The sequence below is a fragment of the Plasmodium coatneyi genome, chromosome 12, assembly GCF_001680005.1.
Source record: "Plasmodium coatneyi strain Hackeri chromosome 12, complete sequence".
Lineage (NCBI taxonomy): Eukaryota > Apicomplexa > Aconoidasida > Haemosporida > Plasmodiidae > Plasmodium > Plasmodium coatneyi.
In genome coordinates this window covers 3305032-3328598 of record NC_033567.1, presented here as the reverse complement: position 1 = coordinate 3328598, position 23567 = coordinate 3305032, and the positions used below count along the sequence as shown (strand labels likewise).

Genomic DNA, 23567 nt, shown 5'->3' with positions numbered 1-23567 from the left:
TTCGTTATCGTAATGTACTCACCATTTTTTCACATTAAAAAAAAAAAAAAAAAAAAGAAATCCCAAAAGCGTGCACACCATGCACTATAAAAAATGGAGAAATTAAAATGACCAGCTTGACAAACACATGGACGCGCAAATATGCATGGCTTGTTCTTTTGTTTATTTGTTTTTCCTCATTTAAGTACGTTTTTTTTTTTTTTAGTTTTTACATTCCTTATTTTAACGAAAAGTGAATCATCTTTTAAATAATAGTTATTATTAATCAGTTCATGTGTAAAATTTGTATTTATAAATGATCCATTAAACTAACTTTTTTAATTGAATTTTGCTAAAAAAAAAAGTTTAAAATTACAGGATTAACAAAAAAAAAAAGAAAAAAAGGGGTTGGGACAAGCAGCACACCGCTTCGGCGTAGCACCTCTTCGTTGTAACACCGTTTCAGTGTTACGCAGTTGCTTCATCAATCTTTATCTTCACCACTGAATGGAGGCTGGTGCGTGCTGGCATGTGGCCAAAGACATAAGCCCCTCCCGGCAGGAGCACACACGTAACACGTAACACGCATGCACGCACATCACTTAAAAAATTTACATAAAAACAAACTACTTTAATTATACAAGCATCATCATTCTGTGGAGAAGCGAATCGATGTCTGCATAAAACGACGAAGCGAGGTCCCCCATAATTTTAATTTTAAAAACAAACACCACGTTGTGTAATTTCTGCAATTGGGAGAATCACACGTGTTTACTGCTCCTGCTTGAGCAGCCATTTCCTGAACGGTAAAAAAAAAAAAAAAAAAAAAAAAATGTCAAAATTGTCACAAAATTGTCACAATATTATCACAAAATAGCTAGCCAGAATAAAAAAATTATGACCGGCAAGGTAAAAGTGCTAAGCTAAGACTGTGGCTATCTGTGCCCATTTTTTAATTTTCCTTTTAATTTTTATTTCTTTGCTTACAAAATTTGGGGGGTTTTAAAAATTTGCGTGTTCTTGGCGACGGGCATGAGGGGGAATACGTTCGTGAAGAAGAAGTAGATATGTCCCACTAGAATACCAAAAAAGTTATCATTCGAGTTGTAGTCGACAATTAGGGAGAGCAAGGTTAGCACCCTGTGGGGGGAAAAAAAAGGGGGGACGGAGGTATGAGGTCTGTCATGTTGCTTTCGTTATAATGCTATTTTCTTGTTGCCACGATACATCGTTGCTATGTCTACACGCTCCTGCGATGGGACGTACCACGGAAGGTAGGACGCCTTTATGGTGAAAAAAAAAATGGTCAGGCGCGCCGAAGAATTGTTCTTGCTCCACACATAGGTGATCACATTTATTATGCAGCTGCTGTAAAAGTACACCCCTCCGAAAATGTACGAAACGGCCTGCAGTGGGGGAAGAAAAAAAGGGGGGAAAAATGAGGAAAAAAAAAAAATCATTTGCTTCTTATCCCCTGAGGGGTCCTCCTTAATATTGTTCATCTTCCCACAACGTGTGCATCTCTCTAAAGAGATAATCCTACGCTGAGCGGCCCACGTTTAACCGCAACACTTTCGTACGCCGCATGCACATACCAGCAACATCATGCATGACACAATAATCATCCAGAGGAAGTCGGCCGAGTTATTCCTAAAGGTAACATCTTCCAGTGAGCTGCAGTAGTATATTCTGTAGGGAAAGAAAGTGCATATCGTTTTGCTCATGGAACAGTGGTTACGAAAAAGGCGTTAATTTTAAAGTTATCTTAATTTGCTCATCGTGTTCACTATGGGTAAATGTCAGTGTGTGTGTGTTAGTGGTGGAAGCAGACATATCTACATGTGTGAACGCGAATAGGTTTATATGTACTACCCCTGGTGGGGCATTTTCGCGTTTCCTCTCTCATGTTGCTGTAATTACAGAACGTAGGCATCCCAAAAAAAATGAAGCCCGAAGGACCCGAAGTACAAGAAGCAGGTGATGAGTCTCCAGTACTGTATTGGAAAGGTCAGGGGGTGAAATGTATTTTGCCCCTTTGCATGTATATTACGTAATGCATGTTTTGCACATGGAGAAGTAACTCAACCAGTGTCACATGTGAGGAGGACACACAGACGGTAAGAATAAATCAGGTATAAGGGGAAAAAACGAACACAAGTTCGTTTCTAAACTACTCAGGTGTAATGTTTAGTGCCCCCTTTTTTCATCACTACCTGATGCTCAGTCAAGACTAAGTTCCAATTTAGGTATAAGCTCAAGGGAGATATTACGTCCAGGGAACATAGGACCATCAAAATGGAGGAGAGGATAAGGTATAAGCGAGTTATTAGCGGAATTGTGCCGAGAAGCTCACCCAACTGAACCATTTTCCGCTATACTTCTGTTGACTGATCGGAAGGTCAATTGAGGCCTTTGGCCAAGCGTCTCACAGGTAGCAGCTCGTAGGGGAATTCTCGCTGTTCGTAAGGATTGCCCCACGTTTGATCGAATTGCTACACGTGAGGGTTATTCACTGCTCGTTTGGACTGCTAACCCTTGGGGACGATTCACCAGGCGTGTCGAGCTTCTGCTAATCCGCTGCGTATGGTTTTTGCCCAGTTTTTGCTATTCCTTTCTGCCGCACCTTCCCTTTTTTAATCGTCTTTACGTAGCGAGAGAAAACATGTCAAAACACGCATTTAGTCCCTTTGGCGCAAAAAACAGGGAAAATTTTCGCATTTCCGCTTGACTCATGTGTATATGTACATAATGTACGTGTCCTTTTGTGCACACATAACAATTGGATACTCCAACTCTCCCCCCCTTTGGGATTCCTTATCATGGCCAAAAAAAAAAAAAAATAAAATAAAACAAAACAAAACGCCTTTACGAAAGAATGGTAAGTCGGAAATTGGCCACTTAAATTGAGGCACGTCACACGGATTTGTTCATACTATAGTGTACCAATTTTTTTTTTCTGTCAAATAGGCCATTCTGAGTAAATTTATTTTTCCCATTTTACATTTTTGTTTGTTTAATTTTTGTGTAAATCTTGTGCCCTCTTTTTGGCTCTTAATTATGTTGCCACGAGCATGGCAAAAAATCCGATCGTTTGTTTTTTTTAAAATTCATTTATTTTCTGCCTTAAGAAGTAAATACGTTTTTTTTTTTTTTTCTTTTTTTTTTTTTTTTTTACAAAATTGCAAACGTGGGAAATTACTCCAGACCAGTTAATCCAAATGCGCGCGTACAAGATGATTAAACCTACTTGATACATACGAATACGGATACGCGCATGTGTATAAATTCTGCATCATTTTAACCGCCGCAATCGCGTAAGCCTTTTAAAATTGCATACAAAGTACACAACTATCACTGCACCTCGTGGGGTACCCACTTAAGCGCTCGTTTATGTTGTTCCGTTTTGGATCTCCTGAGGAAATGACGCGGAACATGTTAAGTGAGGGGGCCCACTGGAAAAATGTACCACTGATGAGAGAAGGCGTGGTACATGCTCGCACGAATTCCCCTCGGTGAACCCTCCAAAGCGGTTTCCCGTTAAGTATATCTCGCATGCGCACATGTGTGACAATCCAAACAGTATAAATGAGCACCTCCTATGAGGAAAAAATGGAAAAAAAAAAAAATTGTTACCTTAACGAGGCAACAGACTGGATGAGTTGCAAAGAGGATGGCGACATCGTTTAGTGGAAGTTCATTCAGAGGACTTTTCCAACACATTATGAAAGGGAATTTTCCACGTCCCTTCTCCTTTTAGCCGTATGGATATATTTGCATTGATATTTCCACTGCACATTTTATTCAATTTAATTGGCGCGAAATTATTTGCCGCCTGTCACATGTATGGGTAGAGGTTACCAACTGTGTGTAGGTAAATGTGAGTTAGCCCCCATTTGCGTGCCCTGGAAGTTGGGCATTTAATCACACATGCCACTGAACTGTTCGTGTGTGCGTCTGGGCGAAAGGGGGATACACCCCCCAAGCTGCTTCGACCTTTTTTCCGCTTAATTTTTCCATCTAGCCAATTGCACATTGTTTAAAAAGTATGACCTGTTCAGGTAAAAAAAAAATAATAATAATGAAAAAAATAAAAAATAAAATAATGCCCCTTTGGGGGAAGCGAACGGATAACATAAGATAATAAAAAGGAACCAAATGCACCGTGTGCTCAACAACTGATTAGTCTACCTACAAAACGGAAATACTTCTAATTCGTACGTTTGGAAAAATGGGAGAATCACATTTTTTTCGCACCTGTGTGATTGCAAAGCGGAAGGGTAGGGAACGGCTCATATGCGTGACTACTGCGCATATAAACTTGACGTTTTTTTTTTTTTTTTTCTTTTTTTGTCTTTTTTTCGTCCACGGGGTTTGCGCTTGCCTATGTGTTGATTTGCGGCGTTATTCGGAGGGGTTCACCCTTATTTAGTTTTCTCGTGCGAGAGAATTACATTTTTTCCCTTTTTACCTCCTTTATCCTGCGAGCCCCTCGTTCATGGTTGTCCGATTGGTCAATTTTTTTGAGCTGCTTGCTCGTGGGCGACCCAAACGGTATTCGAGGGGAACACCCATGTCTCCACATCTCACACAAACGAAATGCATCTTAACATAAAAGGCATAACAATGAATATGCAAAGAGAAGGGAAGAAGAAAAAAAAAAAAAGAAAAAAAAATTCCTAAACCAGTTGAAAAGTTTTTTCCATATTGTAAGGACAAAATTCTGGAATGTAGGAAAATACAAAAAGAATAAGACAGTGTCCATACTATATTATAATGACGATGAATACATAAGCGAAAATAATGGTAACATCATCGTGACGGTGTTTCTTTCCCCCGTGTGGTCATTTCTCCGGAACAAGATAAGGACAACTATAGGGAGGTTGTTAAAATGGAGTGGATTTTTCTACATATGGGAGAATTTGAAATTCTTCGTGCCGTTTCAAAATGGAAGGAATAAGACAAAAATAACATGTCTGGAAGAGGTGGAAGAACAAAATCAAGCCACCCTGCATAAGCTAGACCGATGCGTTCTCCTTGACCCGATAACGGACAACCTGTCCAACAAACACATGATACAAATATGCAAAAATTATTTAACGAACATGTTATATTATGTGCACAATGGGCGCGTAAATTATAAGGAGAGTAAAGAAATAGAAAAAATAAAAAAATTGTTTATCCACAAGGTTAACAATTTAAAGGCTTTCAATGCAGAAAATAATCTCTACATCAGTGATGATTCATTGATAAAAAAAATTATGGTCCGAGACAGCAGCGTCACACACCATCATTATCATAGAAACGAAATGAAGGAGCCGAGTAATTTTTGCAAAATAAGGAATTACGAAAATGAATGTGTGAAGGTGTACTACATCCCGAATGGGAACCCTTTAAGGAGTAACAACAACGGAGAGTATATTTGTATGAACTACAAGAACAGACATCAGTTAATACTTCGCGTGATCATTAACCGTCTTGGAACATTTTACTTTTTCGTTTTTTTTATATCCTTTTTGCTTCAACAGACATATCGTTTTAGGACAAATAATTATACATATTTTGCTCTTAGTTTTTTCGTCCTCTTCTTCTTTTCTGCATTGAAAGATCTTCACACGATAGCTCAGCGGATTGCCACTGAGCGGAAGGTTAACGCTAAGACGTGCAGGCGGGTTACTCCTGTTGGGTTGGTGGATGTCCCTTGCGCTGAGGTCAAGGTAGGTCTCAGTTAGAGGTGCACTCCCAGAGGAGGGGGAAACGCGCCAAAATGAGATCGGGATTTCCCTCCCGTACATGTCCCTCCTTTATTATTCGCGTGGGAGCTTCACCTTCCCAGTGAGACGTTCACCCGCGTAACACGCTTATTCCTTTTTCCTTTTGGTTACTCCCCCCCGAAGGTGGGTGACGTACTCTACCTAGAAGAAAACGACGAAAGCCCCGCAGATTTGGTTCTCCTAAAGTGCAGCCACGATGACGTGTGCGTGTGTTCAAAAAACCTGGACGGAAAGACGGACCTTCAAATAAGGAAGAGCATTCTGCTTACGTCTTACTTACCAAACATTTATGACCTGTTCAGGTTAAAAATAAAAGTGATGCTTGAAAAACCGCATAAACGGTTGGATAAAATGAACGGCTTATTTATTCTTACTAATTATCACTCCTTTGTTAAGCATATGTACAGCGACTTGGTATGTTTGCAAAACACATTTTTCAAAAATGCCAATGAGAATTTTCATCATGGGAGCGAAGTTTTTAATTATGTTATTGAAGACACCTATATTGAGAAGACGTACAAATGTGTGGATTTTCTGATACGGAGGTCGTCAGTTCCTTTTGGGGATCCATCTGTCGGGGGTGTCTTCACAAGTCCGCCACCAGGCAAGGCTGCCCATATTGACTACATCTCCAGCACCGACTTCGCGAACCGACCAAGCAAAACACAGGACACCCATTTCGAAAGCTACATCAGTAAGTTCGACTCCAAAAATTCATCACCCATCGTACGTGATGAGAAGGAAGAAAACTACAAGGAGCAAATTGGAACAGAAAATGTCATCTGGTGTGGTAGCAAGATAGTGCGGGGGAAAGTATATGGTCTTGTCGTCTACGCAGGGGCAGATAAAAAAACAAGCATTATAGTGAGTAGGAAAAAAAATATATCAGATGGGGATTGTAAAGCGCAGTGCAGACCATTGCAGATGTGGCTATTTCTCATATTAATAGTATGTGTCTATTTGTGCTTACAAGGAGGAGGTCCACTTGGAACAGGCGCCTTGATAAATTTTGTCAGGTACTTCCTCCTGCTAGTTCCATACACACCCTACGTCAATAACATGTACGTTTTCTTAATCAGCAGAATTTCGTTCCATACGTTACGGAAGCGAAAAGCCATTCCACATTTCTCTCTGCTTAACTTTGACATCGCTGATCGGATTAGCAGCACGTCTTTCCTTCTGTGTGACAAGGATGAAGTGGTCGGTGGAGTGGGATTGAAGTTACGAGGGGTGCACTTTCTGCTTGGCGAGTTGGAAGACAAGAGTGGGGGTAATAGCCACAATGACGGTCGTAGTGCTCGTCGTAGTGGTGGCCACAAGGGTAACCTTCCCTACTGGAGATGCCTCCTGCAAGCACTCCTAAACATTGTCGACTTCAACTCCTACTTGTGTGCACCATCTGCAAAGGGGTCCCAGAAAAACTGCGCACTTTTGAAAAGCATAGACCGGAACAGCCTCCCACTGCTAAGCGGAAACAAAGGAGACAAAACGGACAAGCTGTACAAAACAATCTTCAGTGATATCTTAAATTACACAGCTGACAAATCGAACAAAATGTTTTTAACCCTTCTGTGCATGCTATTTTGTAATGTAACAATGGTTAGCGGAAGAGGGGTTTTAAAAAAAAATGAAAAAGAACGCACGCTACATTCAACGTGGGATTCCATTTACTCCCCACGCCTGGAGGAAAATGTCCTCATAGACTTCGTGAAGTCTTGCGGAATGGACATTTTTAAAAAGGATGCTTCCAAAATTGCCGTTGGAATTTTAACTCCCACGATTAGACAGAACGAAAAAGGGGAAAACAAAACACACGGTGTGAAAAAAAATAGAAAGACCAAGGGGAAGGAGAAAAATGTGCACAATAATTCGAATGAACGCTCTTCTGAGAGGAGGAAAGAAAAAAGAAAAAAAAAAAATTATGAACAGGTCAGGCAAAAATGCTGGCATTTTAAAAACTCACTACAAAATGGCGGCATTTTTAAATTGTCCAACGTGGCGGAAAAGGTAGACAGGGGCGAGGTGAAGTGTGAGCGATTCCGCGTGTGTAAGAACGAGTGGGAGGAACGTTCAAGAAGTAGTAGTAATAACGGTAGCAGAGGTGGATTAAGCGTCCCCTGTGGGAAAAGGCGCGCCGCGAAAAATGGTCGACATGGTCGTTGCCGCCCAGGCAGTGGGGACCAAAAGGGGAAAAAGAAAAAGGTGAAAACATACAACTTTGAAATCCTAGAAGGACTATCCCTAGACTGTAACGACCAAGTTATATGCACCCTCATCTCGTACAATGAAAAAATATTTAATCTGGTTAAGGGGCCTGGCGAAAAGATTGCTAAGATGATGTCTTGTGAAAGGGGAAAAAAGAAACTGAGGTCGATTTTAAGGCCAGCTTCTGCGAAAGGCTTTCGCGTAGTTGTTTTTGCGTACAGAGAAGTTACACAGAACGAGTTAGATCAATACAAAAAGGTTAGCAACGAAGAGGAGAAGAAACTTTTTTTTAAAAATGTGTTCGCTAACAATGTAATTGTGTTAGCCATTGCGACGCTGAAGGAAGGTATCCACGAAGGTGCAAAAAAGTGTCTGGATCTGTTCAAAAGAGCGAAAATAAAAACGTGGATTCTCTCTGGAGAGAAGAAGGACAGTGTTATAGCTACCTCTACGTCTTTACAGCTGCTTAGACAAAGGAATTATGTTTGTCACCTGAGTAGGAGAAGGCTCACACGGTTGGTGCGGAACAAAATGGGGACATTCAATACGTTGCAGAGTAATTCCTTATCGGGTATCTACACCAATTGTGCTTTCCACTTGGGGGCACCACCTCCTAATGGGAATATAACCCTTCGAAGGGGGACGTTACCCGTGTGCAACATCTGCAGTGAGGACCATGGCGGATGCCATCACGACGACTATATGAAGCAGAAGAACAGAAGTTCACACAAATTGGTTCTGCCTAAATATGATGTGATCCACGAAACAAGCCCTTCCAACGGATGGGTCAACGGTGGTGTGGACAGAAGCAGGGTAGACAACAACGAAACGGTAAATTGCTTTGAAGCCGAATTGGAGCATACCCTACAGACGTGTGGAGACACCAACACTGTTTTTTTCCACCCCAATGTTGGAAAAGTCTTACCCAAAAGGGCAACTAAAATGAATTCACTACAGGGGGATGGAGCCTTAACAAATGCACTGAGCGAAATGCTGTACCAGTTTAGCTACCCCTTTAGGGGGGCTGAGAAAAAAGGGAAGCCTAACGGGGAATGCAAAGGGAGGAATATCCAGTTCGATAAGAAAAGCCCAACTGACGTGCAAAACGAACAACACCTCGACCGAAGGAACGATACACAAAGGAAATTTAGTAAAGTTCCCCCCCCGCATAACCGTGTGTATATCATCAAAGGAGACATAATTGACTACTACTTAAAACACGGGAAAAAGGAATTCATAAAATCGCTAACTCAATCTCGGTGCGCCCTCTTCTACGACTGCAACTCCATCCAAAAGGGGAAGATAGCCAGATGTCTGCGCAGTGCAGCAAATGCAAAACATAAGGGTGGCATTTTATGCTCAGTAGGAAACCATGCTAAGGACATAAACATGTTTAATGAATCAGATATAGCCATCCGTGTGAACAGGCATAGCGACACTAATGTGAGCAACCTCTACGCAGATATCGAGGTGCAATCATTTGAAGACCTTGGGTGTATATTTTTTTTATATGGTTACAGAATTAGCCAGAATGTTCATTCCTTGCTTGTAGCTAGCTATTATAGAGGATTTACATTGCTATTTCTACAATTTTTTTTTTCTTACTTTTTCGCTAGCTGGTTATCCATCTTGTCCAACATTTCCCTGGTCACCTTTTTCGCCTTTTTGTTCATCATCACGTTTGTGATGATTTCCACGTCGAGGAATGATGATGCGTTGGTAGGGTACTCCAATGGGGCCAACTACCACCTGTTACAGAGAAATGCAGTGCACACGCGAAATTTACAACGAAGGTTGTTTTCCCTAAAATGGCTTTATGCTGTCATGTGGGTGGCACTGTATCAGGCCTTTGTCCTGTTCATGCGGGGTTATTGCGCGCACTACGGGTGGGGTGGTCTCCCCAACTGTGCTAATCCGCTAGGAAGCAACCCCACTGGACCAGATCACCCCTACCTCCCCGGCATGCATAACGAAATGTACGTTTTTCCTCCCTTATTCATCACGCACCTGTTGCACAGTCTGCTTTTCCTTCCTACCGCAAAAAGGAATTCTTATTTCCTCCCGTTTGTAGCCCTATTCATTTTATTTTTAATTGCCCACAAAATGTTGTTAAGCTCACTATATCATTTTCGTTTGGTATTTTTTTTCAAATTGGATTTTTCCTTTTGTGCATACACCGCTGTCACTATTGCCATTGTTAATGTGCCGCTTGTTATTTATTATGTGTTTTTAAAATGCACAACGGGGGGGGCGAAGTCGGCACTTAGGCATATGAAGCATTCTTTTGAAAGTCTGTGTTCTGGTGCTCACCAGATTGTTCATATTGGAAGTGTAAGTTCTTCCCTCGATACCGTTCCCTCGTTTTGTAAGTGACAAGGGGGGGCATAATTCACTTTTTTTGTGCGGGATGATGCCCCGTTTGACCGCTACGGGGAGGATATAATTCCACTACTCACCCGATGCACTTAAATACACTCATACGTGTGTGCGTCATATTTGCTACATGACTGCATAGGCGATTTTGTAAGTACGTGCGGTCCCGTGTGTTAGACTTCCCCCCATTAGTGAAAATGGGGGAGAGTTTTCCCTTTTTTTTCCGTTCCGTGTAAACTTTTTAAGAAAAACCAACTTTGGAAAATGGCCTTACGCACTATACACGTAGGGGAATTATTTTTTTTTATTTTTTTTTTTTTTCCCCTTTTTCGGGGTGCAGAGGGGGTGGTGGTGGTGGACCTGCTCCGTTGTTTTAGCAAATATGGGGGGACAGGTATACGCCTATTTTGGTACCACGTTTTTACGTACCTTTTTCCACCGCATTTTGGTAAATAAAAATTTTATTTCACTTTTTCCTAATTTTGAAGAAAAATTATAGGTGAAAAAAATTTCCATCGTTTTTTTATGTAAAGGGAAGTATAATTGGCGGCGGGCGGAGAACCCCCCAAAAAACAAAAAGGGGGGGAGGACCACTTTTTCCCCCAATATGTTCGGGGCAGCGGCAGAAGAAAAAAAAATAGGGGCAAGGTGATGTAAATAAATTTATTAACATATAGGGGGGCAAACCGATCCTGTGATGGACTGGGAAAGGGGCAAGTTGTACGCACAAGCAGGTAAAATATACCCATATAAAGTATAGCTACATAAAATAATTCATATATAAAAATATATATGGTTTTACACCGGTACAAGGAAAAAAAAATATGCGCGTTTTTTTTAGGTACATGTGAGTCATTTACCGCCACGCGTTGCATACACGCCGCTTGTGCGCTACCCGCGTATCCTGCATACGTATTGGGAAAAAAATGTTGGTTCCTTAGTTTTGCCCGCCTTTATTTCAAAAAGCTTTCCGTAGGAGTAGTTGGGCTTTTTACCCGTAGGCCACCACAGCATACAATAAACGCGGAATACATACGGCAGATATGCTCATCAAAATATACCACATTCTTTTATATACCCGCGGTGCTACCCTCCTATATACATACAAACATATATTATATACGTACTACTAATAAATATGTTTTTTCCCTCATGCACGAAAAAAAAGGGGCTTACGCAAGTAGCTTATTTTTAACTCCAAAAAAAATAACAACCCCCAAAAAGCGCATAAAACCGTTGGTTTTTTTTTTTTTTTTTTTTTTTCTTCTTCTTTTTTCCTGTTCCTTTTTTTTTTATATTATATTTAATATATCCCTTTTTAAAAGAAATAAAATAAATTAAAACAAAATTTAAACAAAATTTTCTTTTTCCCCCAAAAAAGTATCAATCCAAAACAAAACATCGAAAAATTTTCCTACCCCCAAAAAATTCTTTAACTTTTCATAAGTTTTAATTAATATGTACAAAGTCGTATATACATATTATATACATGTATTATACATATAGATAAACATCCCACAATCTCGCGTTTAGCATCCCTGAGTACTTTTTCTCTTCACGTTAAAGTAAGAAGCAAAATAAAAAAAAAGAACATAACGTTAGCGTAACGTAAATGTAACGTAGCGCAACTCAACGTTACAGAAGAAAGCGAAACATAAGCTTTTTGTTGTACATAAAAAAATATTGTAGTCCCCCTGCGTGGTCATATCCCAACGTTTATGGTTCATGTTTTATTTTCATATAAGCGCGTTAAAACGCGTTAATGCTGCTATTGTAAATTTGGAGCGATATTTATATGAGTACATCCCACCACGTACAATTTTTTATACATAAATGTACGTACCTGCATGCCCGTATGTGCTGCTCCGTAGGAGGAACATCTCGTTAATGACTTTTTTTTTCGCTCTTCATTTTTCCAACCCCGTGCATTTATCAGGAAAAACAATCGAGCGACTGCATATGCATTGTGCGTAGTATATCTACTTGTACTATCCACGTTAAGCGTATCTACATAAACGTACTTTACGTAAGCCGCACTTTTTTGCGCGCCGTAGTTACGAAGCACTGCCTGTGAAGTTTATATATACGTATTGTTAAATGTTCCTCGTTTGGATACTGAACGAGAGGACTCTACTATAACTTGTACATACATAAATTCCACGCACATTACTCGTTGCTGTTTTCTAGTTAAGCTCCCTTGCGGAACATTAACCACCCCCTCTAGGCCACACCTTTACCCACAGGTAAAATTCGTGTTCGCCTAGGGGCTATCGTTTTTGTTGGTGGAGCGGAGCGTTTACGTGCTTGTGTGTGTGCTATTCGCATATTTGGCTGCACATGTAATTGTGTGACTGTTCACCTTTCTTGCTAACCATCCGGGGACTACATCCCGTCGCCGCTGCATTCATTCGTTGAGAAGCCAACTTTTTTTGCAAGCGTATTTGCATGAGCCAAACGCGCTGTGTGGCCTTACATGTGGCAGAGTTGTCCGTCTGTTTTCATCTATCCCAACGTGGGGGAGTCACTGCGCTCAGCATTTTGACGATATGTTATAACCAAGTCACATATATACATTTATTTTTTTCGCACCTCAGATTAAGTAAAAATGAGCACCAAGGACGAAAAATTTACAAATGAAAACGACATTGAAGGAAACACTGAAGAAATCGTTGACACATTTGACGCACTTGGCTTGAATGAAAAATTATTAAGAGGTATTTATTCTTACGGTTTTGAAAAACCTTCAGCCATTCAGCAAAGAGGTATTAAGCCAATATTGAATGGTTATGACACCATTGGTCAGGCACAATCCGGAACGGGAAAGACGGCCACCTTTGTCATTTCTTCTCTCCAGTTAATTAACTACGATGTTGTTGCTTGCCAGGCTTTAATTTTAGCCCCAACCCGTGAGTTGGCTCAGCAAATTCAGAAGGTAAGTTTGGTTTGGCGAAGCGTCTGCTTATGCGGTAGATGCATGTGGCGTCGTTGATCAAAGAAGGCAGCGCAGCAGAGCGTGCCATCATTTTGTTTTTCCTCTTTTGCACCTGTACCAATTTGTCAGAGTTTTTTAGTATTTTGATTAATTTTCTCCAATTTTTGTCCCCTTCCCGCGTAGGTTGTTTTGGCCCTGGGAGATTACCTCAAGGTTAAGTGCCATGCATGCGTCGGAGGAACCGTTGTCAGAGAAGACATCGACAAACTGAAGCAAGGTGTGCACATGGTTGTAGGAACTCCAGGTAGAGTTTACGATATGATTGACAAGAGGCACTTGGGTGTAGATAGGCTGAAGCTCTTCATTTTGGATGAGGCAGACGAAATGCTCTCCAGAGGATTTAAGGCACAAATATATGAAGTCTTTAAAAAGTTAGTCCCAGATATCCAGGTTGCCTTATTCTCTGCTACCATGCCACAAGAAATTTTAGAACTTACCACCAGATTTATGAGAGATCCAAAAACTATATTAGTCAAAAAGGATGAGTTAACGTTGGAAGGTATCCGACAGTTTTACGTGGCTGTGGAAAAGGAAGAATGGAAATTAGATACCTTATGTGATTTATATGAAACGCTAACCATCACCCAGAGTATCATTTATTGTAACACCAGAAAAAAGGTCGATATTTTAACCCAGGAAATGCACAACCGACTTTTTACTGTATCCTGCATGCATGGTGATATGGACCAGAAAGATAGAGATTTAATTATGAGAGAATTTAGGTCGGGCTCAACAAGAGTTTTGGTCACCACCGATTTGTTAGCTAGAGGTATTGACGTGCAGCAAGTGTCCCTAGTCATTAACTACGACTTGCCCGCCTCGCCCGATACCTACATTCACAGAATTGGTCGTTCTGGTCGATTCGGTCGTAAGGGAGTTGCCATCAACTTTGTCACCAACGACGACAAGGAGAAGGACAAGTTGAAGAAGATCGAGTCCTACTACAGCACGCAAATTGAGGAGATGCCTTTGGAGGTACGTTCGAGGGAGCAACAAACAGCATTAACATAAATGCGCGCACATACACATGCATATATGTGTATACGTATTTATGTGCGTAATTGCCACACACTGTTGCATAATTTTTCCCTTTCCCCCCATCAGGTTGCGGACTATTTGTAAGCCCCCCCCCTTTTTTTTTTTTTTTTTTTTTTTTTTTTTTTTCTCGAAGAAGCCAGAAATCAGTACTAGAGTTCACGTGGGAGATACCTTTTTAAGACCAAAGATGCTTTGTAAATGAGAATTGTACATTTAAAAAAAAAAAAAAAAATCCATCCTATTCTATGCTGTATACATTTTCAAACTGCAATATAGTGTTTATATTATGCAAACATATCAAATGTACGCATGCGTATGTAATGAGTATATGCATATGTATGTCTGTAAGTTGTGCATATGCGTGCATATGTATGCATGTATACATGTACTCATATATATGTGCATACATATGTGTGCGCAGCTCCTTGCTCCATATGCCATACCTGCATGTCGAGTGTATATGCTGCGTGCATATATGTCACACATCACAGCACATACAAGTAGATGTATTCTTCCTTCTATTATTATTTTTTTTAATATCTATACAGGAAGATAAATAAATATATACACGCATATATATTTATTTATATGAACAAAAACAGCAGACCGTGTGTAGTGTTTTTAATTTGTTGCTCGCCCCTCTCATCTTTGAATTAATTTTCAAGTAATATAGCATATCTAACATTTCATATATAATAAATAAGTACATACTTACACATACCTACATATGCATGCATACGTATATATATATATACAAAGGTAGATACATATTATATATATTTATTTTAAAGCCTCATCTATTTTTTTTTTAAAAGAACATATAAAAACACATTTTATGTTGTATCAAATTAACAAACAGAAAAAAAAACTGAAACACACAATGTACCTTATAAACAAATTATTTTATTTCATAACGCTGTGGGGTGACATGGGATGACGCCCAAATGGTGTTGTCACCTTTTTTATCAATGAATTGTCGATGGAGACTGAGATAAGGCCACAGCCAAAATAGAGCCTTTGTCTAAAACTGCATATTGCCAGTTTATGTGACACATTCTTGCAGACTAATACACATGTTTTGGATTAATAAAAAAAAATAAGATCCAATTGTGGAACTCTCTCCCCGCGTGCAACCTGTAAGCAAGGGAGAATAGCAAAACTTTTTCGCACCCAACTGGGCATCGAAATTTAACGTGAAAAACATGTTTCATTATCCTAAATGGAAGAAATGTCTTATGTTTTTTTTAATTACAAGTCTAAAAAAAAAATAAAATAACAGGTCGTGTGTTTGTCACGATATGAACAAATCGGGATATATATGCACAAAGGAGGGTGAGAAGGCGTGGGGCACACGCTTTCGATGTATTCTCTTATTTACACAAAGGGGTAATTAATGTATGTACCTCCGTTTCGGGAACATCGAAACAGGGAAGACTTTTTTGGAATTATTCCACGTCTCTGTTGTTTCCATTTGGGGGGGACATTTTCTGGCTAGCTGCAACGTATTTTGGCTAGTTCTTTTTTTTTTTTTTTTTTTTTTTTTTTTCTATGTAGCTAAAAATACGGATAAAAATTATGAACGGTACAAGGAATAGAAAAAAAAATAAAAAAAATAAAATAATTTTTAACTTTCAACATTTTGTTATGTTCTTTTCTGCTATCTTCTATTTTGTTTTGTTTTGTTTTTTCCTTACTACACAGGTTCTTACACAATTACAAGTTACGAAGCAAGGCTAAGCTGCGCCAAATGGTGCGTTTTTTCTCTTGCTAGATCGGTCCATCCCGTTATGTTTCCACCCATGGGAAGCCAATTCATAATTCATACTATGAGAGGACGTATTTCCCCGCCAGGAACTTCTCCTCCGAGTAGAACGCAGCGCACACCACTCTCTTCTCAAACAGTCTACCATTAAACATGTACTGGGCCTTCCTTGCCGTAGTTTCATCTGCGTAATGAAGGAAAATTTTGCCGACGCCTTCCGTGTAGGACAAATCCTTATTTGGTTTGGGAATTACAATGTTTTGAAGGGGTCCATATTTTTCAGCTTCTTCTTTAATATCCCTTAATATTTCCTCATACTGACTATCGATAAGTAAATCCTCCTGAAAAACAGCATTGGTAAGTTGAACCACTCGGGAGGATTTTTCCCCAATTTTTCTGGAGGCCTGAATTTGCAATCCTATAATGGAATTGCTCAGAATTTTTTGCGAAATGGAATTTGGCAAAAGTGACACTGGCAAATCGACACTACCAGATCCTAAACTTATGGTGTTCGCATTTTGCGTACTATTTTGGCTTTTTCCGAAAGTAGCTTTTTTTACGCTAAGTATATTCTGCCCACAGACGAAGCCATTCAAAGCGTGCATGGCAATAGGTGTGCAGTTAGGATCTTCATATTCAAAGAAGCCATAACCTTTATTCAATCCAGTACTTTGATCTTTTATAACATTAAATCCTTTTAGTTTCCCAAACTGCGCTAGCAGGTCTCTTATCTGAACATCTCCCAAATCGTGGGGCAAATTCTGTATATATAATTTGTTGTCATCATCTCCTGTGCTTCTTACTGGAGCGATTTTTATGGGTTTCACCATTTCGAATACTTCGTGCTGGATATCTGTAAATACGACAGTCAGTGCTGGGTCCCCTCCTGGGGGTGGAACGAAATCATGTGGTCTAGCTATCCGTAAGGCATAATTATTAAACGTAATGGCATCTAGCCTTAGACAAAGCCATGTAATTTCAAGGCTTCTAAATTCTAGAAAACAAAACCTAGATTCCACGTTAAATATTTCACACTTCAATATAGGCAACAATACAATGTCTCCTATTTTTATTTCCAAACTGGAATCTTTTATAATTGATGCTAATGTGTTGTTGAAAAAATCTATTAACTCTTCCTGCTTCGAATTGGGAGGAATATTACCAATGTATAATTTTCTTTGCTTTTTATCTCCTTCCACTTCGTAGGGATTTCTACCTAATGGGGTCACTTTGTTATTTGCCCCCAAACCATTAGCTAGTGCTAAACTCTGCTGCTGCAGTAGTCCATTGGCACTGTTATCTAGCAAATGGTTTTTCAATAAATTTTCATCTACAGTGTCCCATTTGGACTTTTTTTTTTTCCTAACTTCTTTACTTCTTCTATCGCTAGAAGATGATCTGTCTTTCCTGTCATATCGATTCCTGCTTCCTGTGCTTCCACTAGAATGCTCTCTATCACTACTATTTCTGGAACTCCTTTTTCTTCTTCTTCTTGACTTGTGGTGGTGGCGGTGATGTCTTTCATCACTGCTGCTGTCGCTATCACTGTCACTTAATCTTTTGCTCCTATCTCTTCTGTGTCTGCTTCTATGTCTACTTCTATGTCTTCCTCTGCTTCTGCTTCTACTGCGGTGTCTTCCCCTGCTTCTGCTACGATGTCTACTTCTGCTTCGGTGCCTGCCTCTGCTCCTGGCCAGTTCCTTACTTCGAACTCTTTCTAAGCTTCTCTCCCCCTCTCTGTCTCTATCTCCATCTTCACTTCTCTCTCTTTCTCTGCTCCTATGTCGGTGCCTACTTACATTTTCACCTTTCTCTTCTACGCCCCTTTCTCCGCTTCGCCTTTTCCTTTTAGAAGAGTGGGCTTCTTCGCTGCTTGATGGCACATCCTTGTGCTTTCTTTTGCTGCGCACCTCCTCTTTGTTCTGGTCCTTTTCTATGCTTGCCCCCTGACTGCGCTCACTCGACTTGAGCTTCTCCTTAATTATTTTCATCTTTTCCTGTAGGTCACTGCTTGCCTTTTCTCTACTTTTCTCTTTTGCCTTTTTTTCGTCTGACGGGTTGTTTCCGCCTGAGCTTTCCTTTTCAGTAGGCTCGTTCTTTTTTTCTCCCAATTCACTGCGTCCTTTCTTATGTGCCTCGTCCACGTCGTCTTTTTCATCATGCACCGATTCCCGTTGCAGTTGTTTTGATTGTTTCGATGGTGACTCCTCCTCCTTTTTATTGTTTCTTTTCTTTTTCACACTTTTGGGTTCATCGGCCTTCTCGCCTGCGTCCCCCTCGTTTGCTTCACTTCCGCCAACATTACTTGTATCACCGGTGCCACCTTTGCTTTTTTTGTCAGGCGCCTCCTTATTTTCCGATGCCCCTTTTTCACCCTTGCTAGCCTGGTCCTTGGCCCCTTTCTTTGTGGAAGGCCTTCCCCTTCGAGTTGTACTTGGTTTGGGAACCTCCTCCTCATTCGGTTCCTCTTTGGCTTCCTCCTTTACTTCTTCCCTGGGGTTTGCGTCTGCTGCTTCATCATTTGGTTTATCTGCATCCGCAGGTGCGTCCTCGTCTTCCTTGGTTTCAGCCTTACCGCCAAAGTAGCTTCCAACTGCTTTCCTCCACATTCTAGTGTTCCCACTTGGCAGTACGTGTATGTAAACGATTACGTTTATTTAACTGTGCGTATTTGCACGCCCTTCCACTCAATGTTCTGCGTGTGGATATCTTTTTCCTTGTGGGCGTTCCAAAGTGGCTTCTCTATTTTGCGTTATTCTGCTCTGTTTCGCTCCCTTAGGGAGATCCCCTCAGCATATTCAGCTTTCACTTTTTTACCACTTTTTCTTCTCATCTATTTACTCCGAATAGCCATATTTTATATGTTTCTTTTCTTCTTTTTTTTTTTTTTTTTTTCCCCTCCGACTCAGTTGGGAATTTATATATAGGAAAGAATTATCTGCTTCTCTTTCCCTTTAGGGTCAAATTAGGGAAAGGAAAAAAATGGAAAAGGCGTATACATTCGTGGCAAATATCTTTCCTATGTTTCTTCGCAGTAGAGCACAAATAGCACCATACGAAAAAACATAAAAATATACGTACATGTACATATGGCAGTTCATGCCGCACAAAATTATATGCGCTGGAATAATTGCCTCCCCGGAGCATTCCCATGTAACCATATCAATTTAAGTAACCATCTGCAGAGATATCTTTTTTTTTTTTTTTTTTTTTCACAGAAGAGGACAAGCAATGGTACTTTATACGTTACGCATATGTTGGTGGAAAAAGGAAAAAAATTCAACGTCTTCACTGCTCTGCGTTTGTACATATTTTTTACTTATGTATTCATGGGTGATAATTTTTCCGCTGCCTAGAATGCGGAAAACTGGAGTGGTTCTTATTCGATTTGGGATCTCAGGGGAGTGGGAGTTTCAGAGAATACCTGCCGTTCCTAAGCACGCAAGGATAAACATTCCATGCATTTATACCTATGTGGATAAAAAAGAAAAGAATCGCTAAGAAGTATGCCCCCCTAGATTTTCTAAAACTGACCGGAGGGGAGTACACGAATGTGGCTACATTGTTGTGATGTACGTTCCCTTATTATATGCCTTCGCTTTTTCTCTCATTTTTTAAGGCAAATTGTAGGGGCTATTTCGTGGGAGTGAATGGAGTATGTATAACTAAAGTGCTAAGGGTGGGTCGCCCCGTCTCACTCCCTTTCATATGGAGAGACTTCTTTAGGTCTACATGGTAACTATATAACTTGTACCGTTACACGTGTACATGTAAATGAAAGGTGCTTCCCCCTTTTTTTGTTCACCCAGCCTACATACTCGCAATGTCGTAGTCGCCTTGTTGTTGCTTCACGTGTTGCGACGTTATGTAGATCGGATGGGTGGAGACCCATTCTAAAAGAGAGAAGGCGGCTTTTTAGGTAAGAGCAGTATAAGCAGTTAGATGGAAGGGGGGGAGGTAAATGAGGGCGATGGGAAGTATATACTATGCAGGTAAACTCTGTTGCGAAAGGTGCTTCCCCCACGGGAAACCCTTCCATAGGTGCGCACAGACATATTGTGAATGGGTAGTAAGCAAACAATATTCTGCAGTTCTTCACACATAGATAATGACCCCCCCCTGCTGCGTACATCATATATTGGGGAGAAAAGCAAAGCAGTTGTGTTTGCGTTGTCCCGACTTTCCTAAAAGGGACCGTTTGGCTGCTTTCCTTACCATCTCCTGCGAGATGAAAAATTGCAGCATTTTTCAATTTGTCAAAATTTAGCACAAAATTGAATTTTTCTTTAAAAAAAGGATTTTTTAAAAATTAATTCTGTTATCGAATTTAATCAAACTGGAAAAAGATGGTACCCTGTGGCGGGTGGCTATCCCATTAAAGAGGGGGGAACACACACATATTAGTATATCCGTGCAACCGGTTTGCGTGCTCCACCAGGACACACTCCGGAAGGCATGACAGCAGCATCGATAAAGCATCTATGTGCATGTACCCAACTTTTGCGTATTAAAAAGGGTCCCCATTTGAGGGTCGATATTTTGGGTAAAACGCCCTCCCCCCCTACGTGTCGTCGTAAAAATCGGTCTTCTTGTTATCACTCTGTTTTACATTCTCGAAGACATTCGAGCTAGGGTCGTCAAAATCTTTGTAGTCACTCTTCGCGCTGTTGGGGAGGAGGTGAAAATTCTGGTTTTTAAAATTTTTGGGTTTTTTAAAAATATTCTTACTTAGATGACTCTTCGAATAGCCAGAATTATATTTTTTTTCCATCATGAAAAGGAAGTGAAAACTGTGGGGGGCTTCATAAAAGCATTTTTTCATTATCTCTGCTTCGGTTTCTGTGATGAGTTTCAATTTAAATTGGCTGTGTTTAATGAAGATGTGGTTAGGAACGTCCTTAATGTGGTTGAAAAGTTTCTTGCACTTCGCACAACGTATTTCACTTTTGCCGTCGCTATGGGGATTATCACTAGGTTTCAAAATATAATTATTTTTTAAAATTTCCATAAATTCTTTTGTCTTTTCTATTTCTATTTGTTCATTGTAGTTTGCTTTTATGGCGTCCTCAATTTCTGCCTCGAAGTGGAGAAGCCATTTGAGTTGGTATTCCGACAGGTTATCCACGTCTTTAAAGTATTTCTTCTTTAGGTGGTGTAGAAGGGGGCAGCTGTTGTGTTCATTTGGGTTGTTCTCCTCGTTTGGTTGGTTTTCCTCTGCAAGTGCTCCATCCGCTGAGTTGCTTATCCAGCCTGTGGTCTGACCATGCTGCCCGTACTGCTCCAACTTGCTTACGTTAAAATCTTCGTAAAAAATGGGGATCATGTTGTTGTAAAACTTATTCTGCATGTTCACGCGCAGGTAGAAGTAGCCACACTCCCTCACCATTTCGTCGTACGTGTTGAATTTCCTTGCTGAGTAGTAACAAAAGTTGTGCACAAATCGGAGGTACATAATTAGGATGTCCAACTTTTTTGTAACACTAAGATTATTGTTCTCTTCGATGATGTCTATGATAGGGCTGTCCCTCAGTTGGTTGGCATTATTCTCACAATTACTCGGTGCAACCGATTCGGCGGTTACATTACCGTTTTCCCCATCCGCTTGATCCTCGCCCAACTTCCTCTTCTTCTGCCTGACCTCGATATAGTCCTCTTCCTTTATGCGCTCCATCAGATCAGCATCGATATGGCAAGAAGCGTCCAATTTTCTAACCAATATTTTTGCCTTCTCATAGTCGGCTTTAATTACCTCTACGTGGGAACATATAGGGGGGCAAATTCGAAAATCCACGTAGTTGTAAATATTCCTTTTCACGTTATTTAAATACCAGCCATTGATTTGAATACTACGTGATTTTTCACGGAGGGCACTTAAAAGGTCCGTCATTTTGTTGTGCTTTTTAAAGTATATATTTGCCTTTCTGTAGAAGGAAGGAACTGTAGAGATGGATAAGGAGAAGGGTCTGCTTTCTTTGGAGCTATACGTATCCCATATATTAGCATTCAACACATCGTAATTTAGTTCGTTTAACTTTTTTATAACGTCGAACTTTTTTATGTTCATTGGTATGTGGTCGATGTGTAGTGAAGTACTGGATAAGTAATTTACAATTTTTATCAAAACGTTTGTATTTTCATTTGCGTTTTCAATTTTGCATTTTATTTTTTCTTTCCATGTGTTGGCTTTGTATATGTCATCACTTCCGTGTCCATCTTTTTCACTGCTTTGGTTTTTACTTGGAGAATTTTCATCATTGTTATGATCGTCGTTGTGGCTATTCTCCGTGTGGTCCATCACTGCGGGGTCATCTTCAGCCTCATTGGCTTCTTCTTCACCGAGGTCGGCATCCTTCCCCTTTTCTGCCTTCTTCTCCACGTTGGTATTCACCTCCAATGTGAAGTCATCAAAATTGTTGCTATTGTAAAGTATTAAAAATTCTTTAAAATAATTTTGTGCGGATTTCACATTCAGTTCAATCTGCTCGTTGATATATTTGACTCGGTACTTTTCTACAAAGAAGGAGCTGGTGCATTCGTTGTTACAAATGATCTCTAAATTTTTTCTAATGTTTTGTACTGCTAGTCTTTTAATTTCGTTTGCCATGTCATCCACCGTTTTGTACTTTTTCAGCTCGTTGTAGAAGCTCTTGATCATGTCAGAGAGGGTGTACTCTTCTGCCGAACTGCTCTGGCGGCGACCTTCGTGCTGTCCATCACCCCTGCTCCCCCGGGCAGGCCCCTTCTTGAAGTTACTCAGGAGGTACTTTTCATACTCTTCGTCATTTTCAAACTCTACTTTTTTTTTGGACTTCCCTGGGTCCTTTCCCTCCTCTATATTGTCATCCGGCTTCTTCCTCTTCCTGTCGTTGACTTTTCCATCAGTTGGTTCATTCATTTTGTGTTCACTCTGGGGAGGACGTATATATCACTGTGTCGATCAGCTTTCCTTCTACGTCCTGCTTCTTAACCGGTTCGCAATGAACGTGGCGGAAAATAGGGATCACTTCCTCCAGAGCGTGTCCCCTTTAGGGTGGATGCTTCTTCTGGCTGTGCAGCTAAGGAGGGGGGGGCTGAATAATAAGGATTACTTCTCTTTCAACCGTTACAAAAAATGAAGAAACAGTATGGCACATTCCATTTGGCATGTTCTGAAAAAAGCGCCAGGAAAATTAAAACGACCACATACGACGCATGGGGGAACCAAAAAAAAGTTACAATTGGAAAGAGTTACATATGATGCAAGATGAGATTACATTAAGGTAATTAATTTTTTTTTTTTTTTTTCCTTTTGCGGATGGAGAACCGAGGTGACAGAAGTACCATCAGTCACCACATAGCATTATTGTGGATGTATGCCGATGCGGTCGTAATAGGTAGTGTCGTATGGTGGAATCAAAATGGGAAGTTGGAGTGCGTCATTACGCGGAAATGCAAATGTAAATGTGAG

General features: G+C 40.4%; 5 protein-coding genes across 5 annotated transcripts; 2 read left to right on the top strand and 3 right to left on the bottom strand.

Annotated features, from left to right (window-relative positions):
• Positions 1-750: 750 nt before the first annotated feature.
• Positions 751-2345, bottom strand: PCOAH_00044230 (Derlin; the record flags this gene model as incomplete). The annotated part of the gene is made up of 6 exons (XM_020061207.1): positions 751-778; positions 967-1119; positions 1246-1385; positions 1575-1668; positions 1900-1973; positions 2193-2345. The coding sequence occupies 6 exons, from the start codon at positions 2343-2345 to the stop codon at positions 751-753; spliced, it is 642 nt and encodes a 213-aa protein (XP_019916475.1).
• A 1657-nt stretch (positions 2346-4002) lies between these two features.
• Positions 4003-10325, top strand: PCOAH_00044220 (Uncharacterized protein; the record flags this gene model as incomplete). Its single annotated transcript, XM_020061206.1, has 3 exons — positions 4003-4037; positions 4595-5693; positions 5874-10325. Coding segments are annotated over 3 exons (5586 nt in total), but the record flags the coding sequence as incomplete, so codon positions are not given.
• Positions 10326-12933: 2608 nt separating this feature from the next.
• Positions 12934-14560, top strand: PCOAH_00044210 (RNA helicase; the record flags this gene model as incomplete). The annotated part of the gene is made up of 3 exons (XM_020061205.1): positions 12934-13260; positions 13444-14295; positions 14492-14560. 3 exons carry the CDS (start codon positions 12934-12936, stop codon positions 14558-14560), a joined length of 1248 nt encoding a protein of 415 aa, XP_019916366.1.
• A 1622-nt stretch (positions 14561-16182) lies between these two features.
• On the bottom strand, positions 16183-18729 carry PCOAH_00044200 (U2 snRNP auxiliary factor; the record flags this gene model as incomplete). The annotated part of the gene is made up of 1 exon (XM_020061204.1): positions 16183-18729. The coding sequence occupies one exon, from the start codon at positions 18727-18729 to the stop codon at positions 16183-16185; it is 2547 nt and encodes an 848-aa protein (XP_019916435.1).
• Positions 18730-20681: 1952 nt separating this feature from the next.
• On the bottom strand, positions 20682-23015 carry PCOAH_00044190 (Uncharacterized protein; the record flags this gene model as incomplete). Its single annotated transcript, XM_020061203.1, has 1 exon — positions 20682-23015. The coding sequence occupies one exon, from the start codon at positions 23013-23015 to the stop codon at positions 20682-20684; it is 2334 nt and encodes a 777-aa protein (XP_019916930.1).
• Between the last annotated feature and the right edge of the window lie 552 nt (positions 23016-23567).